This window comes from Nelusetta ayraudi, unplaced genomic scaffold (assembly GCF_046127955.1).
Source record: "Nelusetta ayraudi isolate G7.1 ecotype Tasmania unplaced genomic scaffold, CSIRO-AGI_Nayr_v1 ptg000090l, whole genome shotgun sequence".
In the NCBI taxonomy this organism is placed as follows: domain Eukaryota; kingdom Metazoa; phylum Chordata; class Actinopteri; order Tetraodontiformes; family Monacanthidae; genus Nelusetta; species Nelusetta ayraudi.
The window spans coordinates 4504354-4525847 of record NW_027466140.1 but is presented as its reverse complement, the minus strand read 5'-3'; the positions used below and the strand labels follow the sequence as shown (position 1 = coordinate 4525847).

Here is a 21494-nt window from a genome sequence, read left to right as displayed (position 1 = left end):
GCTGATCAAACTTCAAGTACATGTGAAATCTTTACCAGGATATTTTCACGCTATACTTAGTCCGCCAGTCCGCAGGTGACGCGTCTTTCACTTAGGTGCCACATTCTCCTTCTTGGTGAGTATAAAACCTCTCTTCTTGCCCTTGCTCCCATTTCCCCGTTCTGTTCCGGCCCAGCTTGAAGCCATGGCCATGCTCAGAGTCTCATCTTATCGGAGGCTGTTTGACTGGAGTCCAAATGGAGGCACGTGGGCTCGTTGTGCAGGGCAGTACCAGGCTTCTGTCAGGTAAGTGTGAGTCTGTGGTAGATGGAGGGATGGAATGTTAGTATCTCTAAAAAGATAATATTATTCCATTGTTGAGTGACTGTCCTTTTAAAAAGGAACGTAAGCCAATTTTCCTCAATTCCTCCGAGGAGAGCAGCTTTGTGTGCATCTAGACAGGCTCACGCTGAATGAGTATAAATACATTAAGAGACTTTTGTCATTATTAGGCTAAAAAGTGTCTTTTAAAAAAAAAAAAAAAAAAAAACAAGAAAGAAGAAGAAACGGCGACATCAAGTGGTTACATTTTAGATTGCAGCGTCTTTCACTCTCTTTCCCTCCCGAACTTGCCCGTGAGCTTCGGAGGCTTACGCACATTAAACTTGATACCTTCTTCTTCGTTGGTTTAATTCAATGTTTCACAAAGTGGGTGGCGCGAAACACCGGGCGGAACAATTAACGAAAAGTGTTCAGTGGGTTGTAGCTAAGAAAAACGCTGCTCAGGTACACTGGATGGACAAATATTTGACGGGGACGAAAATAAGAATTCAGGAGTCTGGCGGTGGCCAGTGTTCTTTGTTGTTGGGCCCTTTTGGCTGTAGAATCGTTCCGCGAGTAGCTGCGGAACGATGGTGTCGTTCACGCCAGACTTTGAAGCGAGGTGCACCTCCGCGGCTGGCTCGCGCCGCGCAGCGATCGCTTCCGCGTCTGGTCTATTTTCTTTGTAATGCGCGAGCCGCGAGCGAAAAAGCCAGAGGACAATGAACAGTTTTCGAGCGCTGATAGAACGTGAGCAAAGTCCTTTGCATCAGTACGTGATCTACGCCGCGACTGGCGCGATATTATGAGGGGCATGAAACATTTTCTTTCTCCAAAGGTGGGGCGTGACAGAGAAAGTTTGAGAACCACTGCCTTAATGCCATGCAAGTCTGCTTCTAGCCCATGAGGAACCCCAAAATCCTAACCCTAATTCCAGCAGTAACCCTAACCCTAATTCCAGCAGTAACCCTAACCCTAATTCCAGCCTTATCGCTAAACCTAATGCCATGTAAGTCTATGGGGTCAAAAGTCAACTTTGTCCTAGAGACATGGGACCACTTGCAGGTTCATCGGGATCCCTCGAGACACAGCCACGTAAAATTTGGGGCTTCCAGCGTTGTCAGGCGGCCTGGATTGTCCATTCCCGTCTTCCTTAAAATGATGGCCGTGCTTACTATCTGTGTATTATTATCGAGAACCGTTCTAAGGGTACGAAAACCATAATTACTGTTATTGTACTGCAGTTATACACGTTTATCAGTGTATTTATTTTCAGTATATTACGTTTTTTTTACCAGTATAAAACCATCAAGCCAAAAACTACACACGGGACCCTTAGCAAAATATGTCATTAAGTACAGATATTCCACCCGTTGCTTCTTGCATCCTCTTGCTTTATTATGAAGTGTGTGCTGAAATGCACAATTCTTGAAATCGGCCCCTTTATGGTGTCACGGAGGGCAGCCCTCTCTGGGTCAGTGAGTGACAAATCTGTGGAAGGTTCAATGATGCATCTCTTGTAGTAGGAAGCATTTATGCTGTAACAGCTGCAAAGTTCTGTAAACAGACGACATAATATGCCATATATTTCTATGAAGGTAATATTTACAAATGGCTGCAAAAAGGGAAGTTTAATTGACTGAAAATTCAACCTTTTTTTTTTTTTTTTTAGGGCTGCAACCACGGATGAGTGTGACTGTGACAAGCTGGACTTTGCAGCTGCCAAGGCGCTCAGCAAAGAGGGCCTGGGCCAGTTTTCCCAGGAGCGCACCACCATTGCTGTCCTCAATGACCGCCTGGTCCGTCTCATTGAAATGGTCAGAGAAGTTCTCACGACTTCACATCGCACACATCAGTGCTGTTTTCATTTCTGCTGTTTGGTCTCTGAACATTCATTGCACCTTCCAGGCCCGCTGCTTTGAAGAGGAGAACAGCTGTCTTGAAAGCCAGGTTGCAGAGCTCAGAGAGAGGCTGAACGGACGACGAGGCTCCGTCAGCAGCACCTCCACTGCGGCTCAGTCTGACTCCAGTCTGGATGCGGTGGTGATACGGCTGCGCAGGGAGAGGGTAGGTTCTGCTGCTTTTCTTGTTCTTGCTGCACCTTTCTAGCTTTTGCAATTTCCACCGCTTCACGGCCTTCCTCACCTGGCAGAAAACAACATTTTTCTGCGTCTTCCCTGCAGGATGAGATTCTGCAGGACACAGAGAAGCTGCAGGTGGAGCTGGAATGTCTGATGAAGGAGTGCGAGGAGGCTGCGCAGCAGAGAACCCTCCTCTGGCAGGAACAGCGGGGTATTGCTGAGGTAAATATGAATGGAGCACAGTCTAAAGCGGTAGCACATCCAAGATATAGCCTGGATGAAAAAGGCTGCAGTGGGAATATCATTTGTTTAATATGAAAAGTGTCTGACAAGACGGTGACGGTCACAAATACTCTTTCTTTGTCATTTGATGAATATTGAGAACAACATTTGCGAGAGAATCTTTTCGATGAATGATTTTTTTTAAGCTGACAGCATATTTGAAAAAGTAAGTCTTAAAAAAATGCGCACAAAAATGAATGAATAAAGAGAAATAGAAGAACTGTTATGACACTGGAAGTTTTGACTGGTTTTATCTTCACTCAGCTAATTGGAATATGTTCACATCAACATGCTGTGATATTGCACCTTCAGCACTAGGTGGCAGTATGGTCAAGCATGTTTCCGCTCCTGCTCAGTGGCGAAAGCAGACACAGCTTGAAGCTCGACCCGCTGAGTGTTGAGCAGCAGCAGTCACACAGTCTGTGCTGCAACCTGAGCCACTTTTCCGGTGTGTGTGTGTGAGTGTGTGTGTGTGTGTGTGTGTCCTCCCAATTCCCATCATCTCCATCACGATCATGATCTCCTTTCCAGATAGGCCAGATGCGAGGGAAGCTTTAATTTCTGCCCTCACAGATGTAACGCAGCGCTGTAATGTTGTTTCTGCTGCTGCCTAAAAGTTTTCAGCTTGTGAATTGGAAGCAGCTTGCAGGGCAGCAGCAGCAGCAGCAGCAGCAGCAGAGGAGACGCAGCCGCCCAGCTCAGCCCACAACGAGCTGCAGCTCCTCCAACATAATGACAGACTTGACAGTGATGAAGCAGGACATGTTTGGTTTGTTTTATAAAACACCGCCTGCTTTTGTTTCCCCTCTCCCCCCTCTGCTCTTCTGCCAATTCCGCTCCACTTTCAAAGACCTACATTTGTCTTTTGTTCGTCGTTGTTTCACGGTTATTTTCGCTCGAGGATTTTTGTTTTGGCTGGCTGTGGCAGTGCGCAGTTGTAAAAATAAAATGAGATTGACAAGATCTCTGGAAGTCGATGGGTGACACAGCTGAACGCTCAGGCTGTTTCTTACCTACAGTGTGTGTGTGTGTGTGTGTGTGTGTGTGTGTGTGTGTGTGTGTGTGTGTGTGTGTGTGTGTGTGTGTGTGTGTGTGGAAGACAGCAAAGGACCATGCCAGAGTGAATGGTATTAATCTTTTCCATCTATTGTAATTTTGGTCACAACTACTTTATGAGTGACACATCCTCCAGGTCCCGCTATATTTCGTCTCTGTCATGCTTCTTTACTGGATAAAGCTTTGTCGCTCCCCCTTGTGACTGCAGCTGCTAATATTTTTGAGTGTTTTGTTTGTGGTTTGAAGTCGCTTTGCTCAGTCGCAGAACTTCCTGCACCGCTCTGCATTTGTTTTGGATTCAGCTCAAAAAAAGGTTGCAAATTATATACCTGTGTGTGGATTTGTGCTTAAAACTTCGCAAATGTGCTCAGTGCTATAGCTGCAAATCTTTATCCAGATTGCTGTGCTGCCATCTGCTGGTAAAATCAGCAATCAGCGATAACGATTGCAAGAACTTCCTTCCAGCTGCTGGCTTCTGTCTGAGCAGCAGCAACAGTAGCAGCAGCAACAAAATCAGACTTTTTCAATTCAGACAGTCTCCCCTCCAGGAAAGACTGCGTGACTCCAGCACCAAACCCACTCTGGGTGATTGTAGATGCAGGCCGAAGTGACAACAATAATTGCATTAAGTGGAAAATGAATCTGGCCTTTAGAAAGAGTGGATGAGCTGAGAGACTCCTGCTGGCAAATGAATTGGTGGACAGAGCTTTTGTTGTGTTTGATCCTCCTCCTTCTTCACCTCCTCTTCCTCCTCCTCCTCCTCCTCCTCCTCACCCCTTCCTCTGCATTGCAGTGTCGCCTTGCTGTTCAGTGAAACAGGTGGATGTGCTGGTCGCCCTGTCAGGGTGAAAAAAGAGGCAACGCTTTCCACACTGCAGTGTTGCACTACGGCACTCCTCGCCTTCCTCTCACCTGATTCTCCCCCTGCAGGAGGTGGACGCCTTCACAGCGGCGTGCTTGTCGTTGAGGGAGCAAGTGGCGATCTACGAGGAGCAGCTGGCCGCCGCGGAGGCCCGACGTGCGATGGTGAGGCGGGACGTAAATTTGCGGCGTGCTGAAGCGGGGGGAGTTATTATAGCCGTGAAGATTACTCAAAATGTAGCACTTAGGTTTTGGACAGGAGCTTTGGAGACGAGCCCAGATCTGGCCGCGACAAACACAGCTGTGACGACCCCGGTCACCTTGCTGACGAGGAGCCAAGAACGGCCCCGCGAGCACAGAGATGCGGGGGAGTCGTTTAAAAAACATGCAAGGCACGGCCTAGTGTTTTAAAGCGCAGCGTTCAAATTACGACTAAAAATCTGTGACTCAGCCGGCAAAAAACTTGCAAACGGGCACCTCAGCAAATTTACTCAGTGAAGCAAACAGACTCAATCAGCTTTTAAGTTGGTGTTACTCATATGGTAACACTTTGTTAACACGTATTCTTAAAAATAGTAGTTCCATTTTTTTTGAGAAATCCAGCGCTAGTTTTACATGATTCATGAGCTGAGCTATTTCAAACCTTCATTGGGAACCAATACGAATACCTCTGTTTCATCGTTCCATGTTAGAAACTCAAGATAGGTGGTTCTGATTGGTCCGGTTGGCTTAACCTGACTGTATGTTTAAACTCAATAGGAAGCACATATGACATTCATCTGCAACACAATAAAGGGGAAATGGAAACTTGTGTTTATGGGCAGCTCGCAGCAAAAAGCTGTGATGTTAACTTTGCCTCTTTAAACGACGCCGGATCAACTTGTTTCCCAGCCCTCAGCCGCAGCGCAGGTACATTTTTCCCACCGCACATCATAGCTTATGGCTCACCCACACACAACCTGCCCTCTCCACCTTTGGCAATATTTTCCGCGTCGCCGGGAGATGACAGACGCGCCCCAGTGTCGGCGGCGGAGGCAGGAGGCGGCAGGGCTGTGAGGCGGGGAGCTACAGCAGGGCCAGCTCCATCACACCGTGTTTGTCTCCTCAAGGGCGGCCGGCCCGCCCGCCGCTTGACAGACTCCCTGAGGGACTCGCTTGATGGCTCGGCGCACGAAATGTGGCTGAATGCTAAATGAAAACAGAAGTTGCCTTTGTTTTGTTAACTGCCGGTAATATCAGCACTTCCAGATAGGCCCGGGTCTCCCCTGATGAATCAGCAGCCATGTTGCTCAGATGGAGAAGAAAGAAGGGGGGAAATGGTGCAACTCTATAACAGCTCATTTTCTATTCAAAGGATACAGTAAAAAAAGAAAAAAGAAAAAAGAAAAGACCCTTCATATTAGAAACTGAGAATGTACATGTTGAGGTTAATGATCCATGTGTGAAATTCTGATTTGCAGGTGGTTTCTCCAGCTAAAAGCTTTCACTGTTGTTTTAAGGATTAAATCCATCTTCCCTCTACTACACTTTAGAAAGTCAAATATTAGACCATCTTGTTTAAATAAAGTTAAGATACATTTGAATAAGATGTATCTAAAAAAAAAAAAAAAATATTTCAATGCATAAAATCATAAATATACTTAAACATAAAATTACAACACAATCACATTTTAACTGGGCTCTCCCCTTGCTGATGCATCTGTCATTGACCGCTAGCATTATCGGACACTTTGTTGAATGTGAAATGCTGAATTCAATACGGCAAAATATACTTTGCGTTTTTAAAAATATAGAAACATGTTCCAATTGTGTTGTGTTGTTGTGAAGCAGGCGCGGCAGTCAAAGTGACACAACAAGGACGTTATATTTCCCATACAAGTTGTTGTAAATGCAGTTATTTCGGTAGAGATGAAAATAACAACGTACTGTACCTCACCCGTGCGCAACCCTTATGTAAGCGGTCACAGTAAATGATCTTATTATACCTGCTGCTGCTTCTCTTCCTGGGCAGGGGGTCAAAGGTCGACCAGTGCCAGCTGAGTGGACGTGCGGCGCGGTCGCAGCCATTAAATTTGAGTGCCCTGACATGACACCGGCCTTGGACGTAAAGGAGTATTACAGCCAGCTGGCGGAGAGCCTGCAGGTATGGCGCAGCGTTACGTAAAAAAAGCAGCACATAAACATGTCGTGACACGGAAGCACTTTCGGACAAAACAGCGCCGCACGCTTGTTTACGTCTTATCGCAGCTCTCTACTTAGCGCATTCTGAGATACACCTGCATGATGAAAGCACTCAGACATCATCCTCCTCACGGGTGGTGAGATGTTACTGTTGATAATGTTGAAAAAAAATTTGGAGGCAATAATGGAATATATTTCAAAAACTGCTTTCGACTAAAATCTAAATATAAGCAGTCCTTGAAAATGTGTTTTTCCATCTGCCTTAGCAGAGCGAATATGAATTCCTTGGTCTGCTGGTATTAGATAAAAAATACAGGCAGCAGGTAAACAATGCATCAGTAAATATAGAAGCTGAAACGCGTAGATCTATTTTTCAGTCCCTCATCCTGCACTTCACTTGTACACTCCCTATTTCTTGTGCAAGGACTTAACTGAATGTGTCAGCTTCTGTGAATGCACCCCAGCCAAAGAGCACCTGTTTCTCTTTTTTTGACTCATTTTATTTAAAGGACCCAAGCAGCGCTCTTTCTTTGTTTTTCTGTCCTTGCATCAGTAAATATGTTGCAACCACTGCAGAATTACAGGACAGATTCAGTGCTGCACAAAAACATTTATTTATTTATTTATTTATTTTTAGCTCACTCCATAAGTCATAATGTGACCCTTCGGAGGGGTCCTGTGTATTCTATATGTAAGCATATGGAATGCAAAATATTTAGAGGAATGACAAGGTTGTTAATTTTTCAAAATAAGTGTGTTTACATACTTCTGAGAAGTGAGCTGTCATCATTATCCTCCCGCTGACCACTCGGACCCCTCCTGCTTTCTCCACACCTCATCACCTCTCTCTCTCTTTCTGAAACAAACCCCCTCCACAGCTCATCCCCCCCCGGCCTCGCGTGTAAATCTCAACTTTCACAAAGCACACGGCCGTCCTGCCACCCCCCTCCCCGCTCTCTTATCACAACACTCGGGGTAGAACCTGAGAATCGGCGCTGCTCTCCTGGACCCGAACAGAACGCCTTTGTCCACCTGGGTGTGTGTTGGGAGCGGCAGAGGTTGCTGCTCCGGGGGTCAGCGTGCAGCTCCGGTGGGTCTGACCTCCCTCTGGGGTCGGGATGTCTGGCCAGGTCAAAGGTCAGGGCCGTAATCAGACTGCTGGCCGCCTTCCCAGACGCCTCGGCAGCACCCGAGTGAATGCTGCCCTTAATGTGTGTGTGTGTGTGTGTGTGTGTGTTTGTGTCCATTACACTCTCCTGTCTGAAAGGTGTTGTGCTGATATATTCTTTTTTTTTTTCCTGTGCGTTTGTTCCTCCCAAATTTCTCATCTCTGGCCAGCTGGACACCATCCCGTCTGCAGCTGCCTGCCCTCAATCACCGAGCGCGATTGTGTGGATGCCGAGATGATTGTTGCCTGGTCGCGGTGATTGCCGGCCGACCGTCGCACACCTGTGCGCTCCTCCTTGTCGCCCGCTCGGAGCCGCTCGGAGCTTGTTCCGTCTAATCAGTGAAGAGTGCGGCCGCGGCCGGCCGAGAGGTTTAACCATTAGCCAGGCCGAGGGGCTCTGATTGCTCTTTGCCCTTTTTTACCAAAGTGCACTTGACCGGCAGAACAGAAAGGGCCGTCATCTGCAGCCTCTCATGTGTTTGTGCAGACTCACACTGAGTCACCTGGCGAGCCAGATGGAACCTTTCCTAAATCCTTTTTTCCCCTTACCTATAAACCATCCATCTGGTGAAAAGGGCGACAGAAAGTGCTTGGAAAAGGAAGGTGGAACTTGAGGTTTTGACTTCATCTAACAATCTATCACATTCAGGTGGACCAATCAGAGGTTATGGTCAGTGATACATGATTGTACATGTACATGTATCGTGGACCACTTTTTAATGTGGAAATGCCATCCAGCTTTGACAGAACAGCGGCTTTATTGGCATCCATGTCGCTCTTTGATGTCAGACATTGTCTTGCGACACATTGTAGCAGCGTCGTCCTCGTCTTCTTCTGTGTTTTTTTTGTTCGAAGCAGCTCGGTGCAGCCGCTTCTCACCCTCGAACGTTCTGCTTGTTTGTCCCATGATTGTATTGTACAAACTGGATACCAGATTGTCAATATGCCATGCGCACGGATTTTACCCCCTGGTGGCCACTTGAGGTACTGCAGCCAAAAACCGTGCAGCAATTTTCCCATAGACCGCTATACAAAAATAAATGCCGTGAAACAAGGTTCATCTTAAAACTTTCCATTATACATTTTTAAGTCATGGATTTTTAATCTCTCAATAGAACCTCCTCCTCTTTCCTTTGCAGTGTAAATGCGGTGCGGCCGCCTCTGATCCGGCTAGCGGCGGTGACGGCGTTGGGGGACGACTGGATATGGAGGAAGCTGCAGGCAGAGCGAAGGATGTCGGCGAAATGAAGATGTTGGTGAGCGCGGCCCGTCTCCCCGATGTCTCCCTGGTGTCTCTCTGGTGTCACGTGTGATAAGAAAAGGGAAGAAATATTAGAGAAGAGTGTCCGTGCACACGCCTCCACTGGATTCCTTATACATGCTTTGCATACAGTACACGCAGCCCACAGCTCTCTGCCTTTGAAGTCCACATGAAACTGCATTCCAATGAATATACAGCTTTTCTGGGGATAGGCCAGTGTGTGTGCATGTGTATGCATGCATGTGTGTGTGTGCGCAACATGTTAGACACACACAATGTACGGCAGTGAAATCAGAGATGATCTGATGTGATTTAGATGTTTAAAGGTCATTTCAACATCACAGAGTGATGCAAGTCTGTGAGTGCTGTTACACATTATACCACGTGTGGTGTTTGAACCAACTTTAAGCATTAATCCACCTCGCATGACCTGTTGTGTGACATTCAGTTGTGTAGCTCACTGTGTCCACGTTATTGTCCGATAACCGCCACACACACAACTGGAGGCCACGTCTCACCTGTGATATTAATCAGTGTAACGGCCAACAGGGACGTCAGCCAGACTGCCAGAGAGACTTAAATATCTGACAGTTGTGCAGAACAATGAAGAAGGACGGCGTTTAGGGGAGCAAATGTTCAGGTTAAATCATTAGCGAAACCTTTTTAGTCCCATTTGCTTCCCATTTTGGCAGGTTTAAGCCTCTGCATCCCTTCCTGCACGACTTCGTTTAAAGGCAAAAATAACAAAAGTATTTCACAAAGTCAGACAGTGTGACAATTTCCCAGCGTTTAACCCCCCCACCCCCACGTCCTTCGCTGCCTAATGGCTCAGACCTTTTCTGCGTGCATTTCCCACATCGTCTCTGACAGCCTCTCAGAATTACAATTGGCTCTGCGTCGGCCATCAGCCTCTAAATCAGACACAATGGCAAAAATAAATGGTTTCCCACAGCGGGGCGAGTGGGAGTGGGGAGTGGCTGAGTGACAGCGGAGCAACAGTGTGGGAGATCCTGCTGACCGGAGTGTTTACTCTGCTGACACTTCCAACGGGAGATGTGAGGGGCTCGACTTCAGCTCAGACAGGATTTATTGCCCTCCGTGTCCTCAGTTATTAAGCGCAGCCTCTCGGAGCGCCGGCAGTGTCATAAACTTCTTAAAAACTTCAGAAACACACACACGCACACGCACACGCACACTGAGTGACCGGATATTTCCTCTGTAAGTGGATGTGAGGAAATAAACCTTCATCTGATATTTTTCCTCCCAGCCACCGGAAAAAAGGGCATAAGAAAGGAAAATACAGGGTGACCCAAAAATTTTACATCATTTTAAAAGCAATTATCTTGAAAACTACTAAGTCTAGCTCAATGAAATTGAACAGCTTAGGTGTTTATTATGAGTTTATTATGGGAGCGATTCCATCAGTGTTCAATATCACCCTATATTTTGTCCGAGGGAAATAGGCAGTGAAATAGTAAATCAATGAAGTGGGAAAAAAAAGGATTTTCTTTCTGTTAGCCAGAAGCCATCAGGTGACTCCAGGACACAGATGATGTCCTCCTCCCCGTCTAAACTGCTTTTACATCCATCAACAATCGGACCACAGCCGCCACCTGCCCACATCTGTAACCAAGGTGGTGGTTTGGTTCTCATTACTGAGGCTCTTCCTACCGAGCTCTTTAAATAAACACGCCGCCTCTGTAACCGCAGTCAAGTCACCCGGTGTGCACCGCCGTCCTCTGACGGTGGGCTCGGTCCGATCTGCTCTTGCCTCGCCTCGCGCTAGATGGATGCCGTGTTCTCTGACGACGAGGCGGCCAGGCTCAGATTGCAGCGAAGTTAGTCAGCCCTGACGCAGGCTTGTATACAGCAGAGGGCCGGGACTGATGGGGTGGTACGCCTCTGCTGGTTTACACAGGCGTCCCAGGCTTCACTTATCACGGGAGTGTTTGAGTGGCTGGCTGCTGGCCGGGGAGTCTCCATCAGCCAGCGGCCATCCTCTGGGCACATGGTGCGACTAAAGGATGAGCTGCAGCTGAGGTGCAGGTTCCCACATCTGGCCCACAGAGCTGATTGTTGAACTTGTGTGATTGCTGTAATTACTCTTGACAGGAGTCCACAGCCTCGGATTCAAAACGAATGCCACTGTTGACGCAACCAGACTGCGCACACTGTCCTGGTGGCGGTTCCACCTAATAGCTTAGGTAGAAAACATACAATGCTGACGTTACATATGATTACCTTTTTAACAATGAGGAATAAAACCAGTCTCAGGTTAAGGGGTCATATAATGGAAAATAAATGTTATTCTGATTCTAAATTCTGAATCTGATTCTGGTTCTTGGCATTGCAGTCAAGATAAACCTGCTTCATCATCACAACTCCGTTGTTCAACTCCCCTGTTTTGCCCTGCCCCCTTTACTTCCTGTTTTATTTTGAAGTTTTTCTCTCCTGTTTCATATCACTAATTTACCTTTCCCCTTTCTGTGCATCCCACCTGTCTGATGGTCATTCTTGGCCCTGTTTGTTTCCACCTGTCCACAGTTACTTCTGTGTGTGTGTGTGTGTGTGTGTGTGTGTGTGTGTGTGTGGGCTGCATTTCCCTTTGTCCTGTGCCAGTTCGTCCTGAGAATCAGCCTTTACTCAGTGCCAAGTGTGTTTATCAAGTCAGGTTTTGCACTTACTTTGTCTTCTTTCATTTCCCCTCGAGCATTTGGGTTCTGGCCCACGCTCAGTCGTGACAAAGTCTTTAGCTTTGTCAGTGTCTTTAGACATGAGGCGTCAGGCATCTATCTGTCTCTTGAAAGCTTTTTTTTTTTTTTTAAACATTCTGTTAAAGCCTTGAAACTATTTGTCAGCAAGTCACTGAGAGTTTAGTCCTTGGCTCCAAGTTTGGAGAGACTGGAAGCCTTTTGCAGAGTCACTGTTTGTTGGATTTAGACTTTAAAACTCTTTCCCTCCTGTACCAGCAAACGCTCCAGTGACTAATTTCAGAATAACATCATTGTTAGCCCCATTATTGACACAGTGAGCCATTACTCACTCACCGCTTTTTCGTCTCTCCATTTGCATAATTTGCAGGAAAGATAATGAAAATGCATGATAATTATTCTTTGGGAAATTCAAATTTCTAGAACATTTCCTGCATTTTTGCATTTGTCGCTGAATAATCATAGTGGTTTCTCCGGTCATGGTGTTTCACTGAATAGTGTTTGCTGTATGTTGTGTGTGTGTGTGTTTGCAGGTCTCTGAGCTGCAAAAGGAGCTCTCTGAGCTGGAAAAGTGTAACTGGGAGCTGGAGGACGACGTCGAGATGAGGAAGGCTGCGCACACAGAGGAGATCAGTGGGCTGGAGGTCTGAGAGGGTCGCCATCAAAGATCAGTGCACCTGTTTAGCTCTTCAGAATGAACAGTGTGCCCCTCCACTGGGTTTTTGTCTTTGTGTATAGGAAACTATAGATGAAATGAATCGCCAAGAGGTCGACTTGCGGGAGCAGACGAGGGAGCAGTGTGACGACTACAGGAAGCTGCTGGCGGAGAAGATGGCCAGAGACATGGAAATAGCCGCCTACAGGTGAGTACGGTGCAACACGCTTGAAAAAAAGAGATCACTGTGACGATGTCAGACCATGTCCCACATCCATTTTTCATACAGATAACATTTGATGTGTGTGCTAACAGAACAACAAAAGCTCGGCAGTGGCTTGGCTAACAAGAACAGCTAAAAAAAAAAAGCAAAGCAATTTTATCATCTTTGTGTTCGTACTAAACCATATGCACAGTGAATTAGACGGCGGTGGTGATTGAAACAGGCTGTGAGTATACGACAGCGGGTATTTCACACTTAACGCCGATGAAATATTGTCTTTCCCTCTCTGTCCTATTGGACTGGCCTTTATGGCAATGATTACGCTTTAACCTACAGACATAATATGCCATAACAGTCCATTATGTGCGAGCGCTGGGCCATTTTGTGATGATGAGCTGCCATAAACGCCGCACCAAGAGGGCCCGTCCAACCTTCACGTCTCCTGCTCACCTTTATACGGCTGCAGGTTGTTATTCTTAAATGAGAGCCGTCATTTTTTTTTTCTTTTGAAACACACACACACACACACACACACACACACACACACACACACACACACACACTACGGCACGTAGCAGCACTGTGCAATTATGGCCCAGATGAAAAGAAGACATTTTGAACAGCGCGCTCACACTGTGAACCGACTCTCGTGGGACGGGATGGACGGATGCGCCCCCCACCCCCCCAGACGAACGCAGAGGGGTTTGGCTCCAACAAAAACACGGCGCCTTCGGCTCTTTCGCTGATTAGTTTGTGTTCTTCTGTTGAAAAGTCTAAAATTCAACCAGCGCGGCTCTCTGATTGCAATTAAAGGGCTCTCTGCCTTTCAGCCTTTCTTTTTTTTTTTGCGCGCGTCTTAGAGTTAGAGTCAGTTAGAGTTCCATCTCTGCCGCACAGAGGGTCAAATGAAAGCAGACGTCCCCTGTGGTGCTTTAGCCAAGTGCCACGTATTGTTTAAAAGACGTCGAGGAGAATGAACCTTCCAGGGCAGAGCACATCCTGATCCCGGGGTGGTTTCGCTGCATTCGAAGCTAACTTGATGCTCTGTTTACTTTGGATGCTCATCGTGAACAGTTTTTGGCAGCTGGAGGAGGAGACTGCACAGAGGTGAAGATATGTGAGTGATGTGACATTTTTCACCTCGTAAGCAGTTTTTCCAATAACCTCATTTATTTGGGGGACGTTGCACCTCAAAGGTCCCGGATTGTGCAAAAAAAAAAAAAAAAAATCACCTCGCTGGTGTTTTTCCAACAAAAATATGTCTCGATGAACCGCTCAGAAATGAAAGAAGGGTCCCCCCTTTAACCTGTTGAATTGTTTCCCTTTTCAGAGAGTGTGTGTGAAAACAAACAGTTTTGGCATTCAGCCCTTGATGACGTCACAAAGCCAATAATACCTCTCCCACACTGGAATCAGAAGCAGAATTCTGCACGGTGCCTCTAAGATGTTGAGAGAGCCGTACATGTTTTTATTTATTTATTGTAAAGCCATTGTTCACTTTGATCCAAGTGCTTCTCTGTCTTTGAGCGAAATTACATTTGATTCAAAATAGCAGGAGAGTGGGAACTGGACAGACTGAGATGGATCGGACATTTAAAGAGGAGGGGCAGTGAATCTATCGATGCTGATGTTGGAACTGGCAGACAGGAGGCCAGGAGGACGACCAGAGAGGAGATGCAGAGGACACGGTTGCTGTTGTCACCCCTGAAGGAACCAACCGGAAGTGGGAGAGGAAGATGATGTGACCTTTTATTTTTACAGTGTAACAACTGGTTCCTTGAGCGTCGAGAGGACTGAATTACATCTTTTTTCCCATCTGGACTTCCACATTCCTCAAAATAACATGTTCCTCTTAACAAAGGGTTGACATCACTGGCCACCTGTGCTCACAGGAAGTACAAGATGATGCAATTTCCTACTTGTGTCCTTGAAGATGTCTTGTGTTGTGTTTTTTTTTAATCAGTATTTTCTTTAAAAAAAAAAAAACAACAAACAAAAAACAACATTTTTTGAGCATCTGCCACCCTGGTTCGCTGAGTGACGCACTTCAGCTCCCTCACGCCGCCGCCCGACACTTCCTGACGGCGTCCCACCTCCAGGGGGCCCCGCCGCAGACCCTCCACGGCTCATTAGAATGGGCGAAGGGGGCCTCACTCTGTCGCTGCTGTGTGCTGGGCCAGTGCCAGCTTCCTCTCCATGCCAGCCTGTTAATGTCAGCCCCCCCAAACCCCTCTTACACACATTTCCAAATTCGCCACAGTTTTAATCCCCCCTCGTTACCAGACAAACTGCCACAAAGACGTTCCAAGCCCAGGAACGGCGAGTGGCCCGAGCCAACTTTCCTCCATCTCGCCACTTTCTCTTTTTATTTATTTGTTTTTCTCGTTTGGACGCTTTTTGCGTCACCTGAGATTTGAGAGCATGAATAAGAAATGAAAGCGGCGGCTGTTTGTTCTCCCCGCAGCCTCGGCCAACTGTCTGCACAACAGATCCTAATGACCCCGGGAAGCCATTATCGGATGGCTTATCGCCTGCGAGAGCATCTCAGAGCAGTTTAAGCAGATGCTCGCTGCTTTTGCTCACAGCTAATGAGATCTGTGTCACACTCTGCTTCTGTCCGCTCTCGGCTGCACCGCAACGTGTTGCTCGACAACCGACAAATATCCTATTTAGTTAACAATTTGCGGCACGGTGCACCAAGCAGAGCAGCTCTGCTGTGCACTTTTTGAAAAGTTGGAGTAAAAAAGAAATTTAAAGTGCTTGTTTGGTGCAGGACTGAGGCTTAGTATATAGTTCTGACACTTTAATCATGCTTGTGTTTTTGCAGGTTACATAGATTAAAGTAGCATCCGCATCCAAAACTATAGCTATAAACATCATTTGAACCATTTCCTGGCTTGAGCGAATGGTCCATAGTTAATGTGCGAAAATGATACTGCTGAAATTCCTTTCAAAGCAGTTATAGACATCCTTCTATTGGATAGACGATAGAAGCGCTGGCAGCCCATTAAAGTCCATCCAAAGTTAAAGGACAAAACTTTCAACACATCATTCATCCAGCCTTAGCATCGTCAGAGAGGCTTGAAATTCAAACAAACACTTAAACTTCTGTTTTTTTCTATTCTTTTCCTTATGCAGAAGTTGTAATGGTGCAGTTTCAAGCTTAACAAGTGAGAAGTTACTCATCCTTCGCTACAGGACCCTCTGCTGTGCTCTCACATCTTGATGGTCTTTATAAGTCCATTTTATTCACCAACTGACCACCCATTCCCACGCTGCCTCAGCCAAATTGCACGGCCGTTTACTCAACATAACTTTCATCATGCTGCCTTGTTGCATTATTCTACTTCCTCCGTCTGGACTTTATAAAGACGAGCTGCTGGCGCCAACTAGTGTCTGGTCGTGCCGATGCTCCTCCCTGCTGACTGTGTGTCTCTATGGCTCTCTTTGCTCCAGGGGTCTGGTGGAGGGAGAGGAGGGGAGGCTCTGCAACCTGTGACCTGAGGGCAGGATGTGGCTGGATTCTGGATCACAAAAAAAGAAAAAGAAGAAAGAAAACCAAACGTGTTCCTCAAGATGACGCCACTGACTGACCCGTTGTGTGAACGTTTCATTGCGAAATCGCGCTGCCTGCAAGCTAAAGTGGGGCCTCCGATAAGAGGTCACTGGCACATGACCTCCCCTGGACTTGAAGAAGGATGGAGCTGTCAGAGACCAATGGGAGGAAGGGCTGGGAATGGGGGGAGGGAGCCCTGCTTTTGTGATAAGTAAATATCCGTTCAGTGTCGGCCAGCGATGTTTCCTCAAGTGGGTTTTTATCCTGAGCAAAAGAACATCAAACATGTTTTTTGGACCTGCTTTGTTGGGCGGCAAACGCAGGCAGACCCACTTTATCCCCTGTCGACTCATAGCACCTCATACGTTACTCAAAGTTTATCTGATTAGCGGCTCTTGACCCCTGACCCCCGTCACTGCTGCTGAAGTGAAGGAACCTACTCTTCCTCTGCGCTCACAGTCGTGCATTGACAAAGTGTGAGGCTGCCTTTCAACTTTTCAGCGGAACACTTTTATTAAACGGCTCAAAAAGTTTGTTTGTTTTCCCGCAGCGGCTCTTCTGTATTTCCACAAGACAAACACGCCGCAATTTCCTTTTTCCCCCCATCGGTGTCAGCGTGTCCCAGTTTGCTGTCATCTCAAGCGTTTCCAGACCCGTTCCCCGCTGATCTTCCGCCTTATGTGCTTCTCTGATGACTAAATGTTGGCTTCCTTCTCTGCACAAATTAAACCACTTGCAAGACAAATCAACTGACGCCGGCTCCACTCAATAAAAAGCACAGCGAGGGGATTCATTTCTGTCAACCGTGATGAGACGTGATGAGATGTGACTTGAAGATTCTCGGCTATTAGCCGCTCTCAAAGACTTGTTAGCTCTGCCATAAAGATGAAAAACGCAGCTAATAATGGATCTGATAAGATTAACCACACGCAGTGATGAGGAGTTAGCCCTCGCAGTAATTGAGTTCAGTGTCGGGAGACGAGCGGCCGGGCTGGGTTGCTGCAGTGACTGCTTTAATTGTCTCGACGTTAAGCACGGCCAGCTCAGGAGGAAACTCCTGCGCCTATTTTCTCAGCACTGCAGAGCTCAACCGGGATCTCAGAGGATGGAAGACGGAGGGGATGTTTTTTTTTCCACCCCGCCAGTGCTCCCTTCTACATCTCTACTTCAGTGAAGCACTCTGCGGCGCGCATCTCGTGGGACGTCTCCGCTCTTTGTTGTAAATAGGAAAATATCAAAGAAGATTGTCCTCCAGAGTTGCCGTTCCCTACTTTTATCTCCTCAGCCCAGCCTCTGGAGGAAGGGCTGTTAAGCTAGAAAGCAAGGAAACGCACGGAGGAGAATAGGCTCGGGCGAAAATAGTCAAATGTGGACTTTCAGGAAATTCATCATCCATCCTGCTTTTGTGGATATGCATCTGTGCAGGAAAGGTCATACTTTTTGTGGTTTTAGTCGCAAGGCTTCGGAAAACTAATCAGAGCAGCCGCAATTAGGCGCAAATCAAAAACGTATCAGTTGTAAACTTCAGCAGAATTAAACCAAATTAAATTTTGAAATAGAGGCAGTGTGGCGGGAGCTCGAAAAAACGCAGCTACTCCATTACATCCGCCGACCGGAAGTCCCAGAGCAGCCGCAATTAAACAGCTAACTGTGTTACGAAGACCTGCAGAGTGAACTTTAAGTCCGTAAATGCACAACAAATCACTAATATCAACTTTACCATTCTGATGTTTAGTTGCCGACTGTGTGTTTGACTCTATCGTGGTTGGAATAAGGCTCAGTTACTGATTGTATTTCAGATCACATGGACAACAGAACATCGCTCTATTACTATGTCATTTAGTTTGTTTGTAGCCAGTCGTACCTACCTGTGACGTAGCATGAATTCTGAGATACAAAATGCAAGCCTCAAAAGTTTATTCGTCTACATACCACAAATGTTTAAATAAATAGGCCGGATAATAAGTGATAGCTATTAGTTTAAACTGAAAAAGTAATGAAGTCCTCGAAATCCCAGAGTACATTCAAACAAAACACGGTGTTATATATCGTACTAAAGTCCAAATGGGCTGCTATACCAAATACAACTTTGGATGTCTTTGGCTGGCCTTTGGACGTCTGCTCATTTCTGCTGCCTAAGCTTCTTCCATAACCCAATTAAGCCTTTCAAAGGCTCCATATTTGTGAGTGCGCTGACCTCTGCTGCTCCTCTGTTTGCCTTTGCCCCCATCACACGTCCTTGACAACTGAGAAGAATGCGCGTTAACCCCTGTAAGATGGCCGGTGACACTGAGCGGCCCGGGGGTAGGACTGCCCCACCCCTGCCCCCCCTGCCCCCCCCCAACCCCCCCACCTCCAACCCCCCAGGCCGGACAATTTGATTTGAAGGGAGAAGATTTTTTTTTTTTGCAAAGCTTAGTCATGGATCAGCGGCCTGAGTGACTTGGCCTTTTCATCTTCCCTTTTTTTTTTTTTAATTTCGTCTCGATGGTTGGAGTGTGTGTGTGCAGCAAAACCTGACCAACATGAACAAACAAAGAAGCCACTGCAGGGGATAAATGAAAGCCTGCTCCCCCTCGGGGTGACGTTTGGCTGCGAGACGGAATCCTCCTCGACGGTTTCGACTCTGCACTGAGAGAAACCATCTCACACGTGCACATAACATCTCGTTAACGTCACACGGCGCAGGAATGCCTCCGCATTAAGAGTGGCAGGCCTCTGGCTGACCAATCGCGACATCCGAGCCGCTTGTGTACGCGCACGCGTATCTTCAATCTGCTGGCGACGTGGCGGAGGGAATCTGATTAAGGCCCCCGGGGGTCACGACGATCGGGGGGGGGGGTCAGCGTGCATGACTCAGCTCAGCTGTCACCTACGCGTAGGTATCCCCCCAAAAATACTTTATCCCCCTTCAGGTTGGCCCGGACAAATAAACAGTGTCCGCGGCGAGGACAAAAGTCATTTTTTAAAGTCTCTTTTGTGGCAGGTTGGCCGTGATGAACCGCGGCGGTGTTTAGAAAGCAAATAAACAACACGGGGACGGGGTTGAATCGGGGAAGAAAATAAGAACAGTACAAATATACAAAGGAGAAGGAGCTATTGAGAAAGTATTTCCTTAACAAGAGGGGAACAAATAATAAATTACTGAGGCCCCATCTCCCCCGGGACGGGCCTGGCACGCCTGAGGGCAGCAGGAAGTGGGCATCCCTCTCTTTTTACAGGGGTCAGGGGCGGGGCTTCCACTGTGGGACCTTCAGAAAGGCCCAGTGCACAAATCAACACGTATTCAGGCCGTCACACACACAGTTTATAGGCGGCGCCGAGCTGGATGAAGATGGTGGTGGTGTGACAGCTTAAAAAAAAACAACAAAAAAAATAACTCCTCTGGTTCCCTCATCATGTCATCGCTGCAGTCTCTGCCCCGCTCGTATCTCACAGGCCCGCTCGGCTGGCCCGCGTGGCTGAGTGATGGGCTGCTGACAGCGCCGACCCCGCGTTTACCCCGCGACTCCCCGACTCGTTCCCAGAGCAGGTGGCAAACGCCCCGCTGCAACCCTGCGGCCGCCGAGGCTCTTCATCTTGATCCGCCGTCTGACACGAAATTTGAAAGCCGTCACTTCTCCAGCGAAAGAAAATCCCCCCTCAGCGCCTCGTCCCGCCTTCCGATGGCCCGATAAAGCGCGGCAGCCTTTTTTAATTTCCCCAAACTCCTCGCAGTGCGTTCGTCACGGCCAAAGTTGATAAAAGTTTCCACTTTTGTCCCAAGCTGTTCAATTAATCAACATGACGAGGCCGCGCTGGATGGAGGTAGATAATAAGTCCGGGGCTACGGGGAGCGAGGGGGAAGAAAACTGTCTGGATTTCTATTCTGCCGCAGTGGCTTTCAGACCCGTTTAATGACTTTATTGTCAGCTTAAGTCTTAGGTGGATCCGAACATTTGCTGCATTAGATTCTTGGCAGATGGCCCGCCGGGGTTTGGGGGGGGGGTGTCTCGGCCACCCTTGAATGTAGTTCTCATGCTCAGCTTCACCTTATCAGTTAATGGGCTGCTCCCTGCACTTAATGCTGCGTATAGCAGCTCGTGTCTGGCATGTAATGGCTTCTTATCAGATGCAGGGGGAAGAAAAAATGGTATCAGAGAGACATCCTGCTAACCTGCCGCCGCACTCACACCTATTATTTTTCCTGAATGTCTCTGTGATAGATGGCATACTTTAATATGTAGTGTGTATAAAGAAGAATTAATATGGCTGAGCGAGCAGTCGGGAGTTAATGCACCCACAGACTGCAATATCGTCCCGTAGTTTGACCTACACGTGGTGGAGTTACACAACGGTGTTGTGATTAATTCCGTCTGCTCTCCTATGTAAACACGACCCCTAAATTCAAACGGTATCGTTCAGATGGTGGATGGCTGCCGCTGTAGTGTGCATTCATTGAAATCTGAAAATCTCCTGCAAATGGGGAGGTTGACCACCTCCGCCAACAGGGGCCACGAGTGTCAAGTAGGAACAGAGTGGGACTGAAAACCTGCAAAGACAGAGAGTTCATACACACGTTGTCCATGTTAGAAAATTAGAACAACATCTCCTGCAAAATGCCAAACAAAACCAAATAGCGGCGAATGTTCTGGGATGGCGGTCAAAGTGCACCTACGGACGCTCGTTGATTGATTCAACGCAGATATTGACTGTTTTTGAAAGCAGAAGCAAGCTGGTGGTCAAAAAGACCTGTAGAATAGATATAGAATAGATGAGCCTAAGAGCCTAAGAGAACTTGTAATTGCATCTGTAAGATAATTGTTCAGTAGTTATTTAAAGTTGTTTGTCTGCAGATCTGATAAGTTCCGCTCCAGTAGGTATTTCTCTATAACCCTACCTTTATTTTAACCTTTGTGCCAACATTCCCCCCCTCCCATTATTATTTCTAATGGATTTTTTTTGGGGGGTGGGGGCTGGGGGGGGTAAATAACAGTTTTCCCAGTGCTACAGCCATCAAACAAAAACAATGACCTTATGTTTAAAAGGTTCACTTCACCACTGAGAGAAAGTGCACGCTGAGTTGCTAATCCATCGTTTATATACAAAGTATTGATTTATACAAACTGTGAAAGGTCATGGATTGCTTTTAAAAACACATTCTTTTTTTCTTTTTTTTT

At 47.1% G+C, this 21494-nt stretch overlaps 1 protein-coding gene across 1 annotated transcript; it reads left to right on the top strand.

Annotated features, from left to right (window-relative positions):
• Positions 1–83: 83 nt before the first annotated feature.
• On the top strand, positions 84–17130 carry vimr2 (vimentin-related 2). Its single transcript, XM_076046644.1, has 10 exons — positions 84–285; positions 1973–2117; positions 2209–2367; positions 2484–2603; positions 4650–4745; positions 6592–6723; positions 9069–9185; positions 12435–12545; positions 12640–12764; positions 16236–17130. Exons 1-10 carry the CDS (start codon positions 185–187, stop codon positions 16276–16278), a joined length of 1149 nt encoding a protein of 382 aa, XP_075902759.1. The 5' UTR covers positions 84–184; the 3' UTR covers positions 16279–17130.
• Positions 17131–21494: the final 4364 nt, after the last annotated feature.

Bases quoted from the DNA above. Each gene is read 5' to 3' on its own strand.
- vimr2 (XM_076046644.1), top strand. From the start codon at position 185: ATGGCCATGCTCAGAGTCTCATCTTATCGGAGGCTGTTTGACTGGAGT. The intron at 2,368-2,483 runs GTAGGTTCTGCT...TCTTCCCTGCAG, and splicing joins TACGGCTGCGCAGGGAGAGG to GATGAGATTCTGCAGGACAC. The intron at 12,765-16,235 runs GTGAGTACGGTG...TCTTTGCTCCAG, and splicing joins ATGGAAATAGCCGCCTACAG to GGGTCTGGTGGAGGGAGAGG.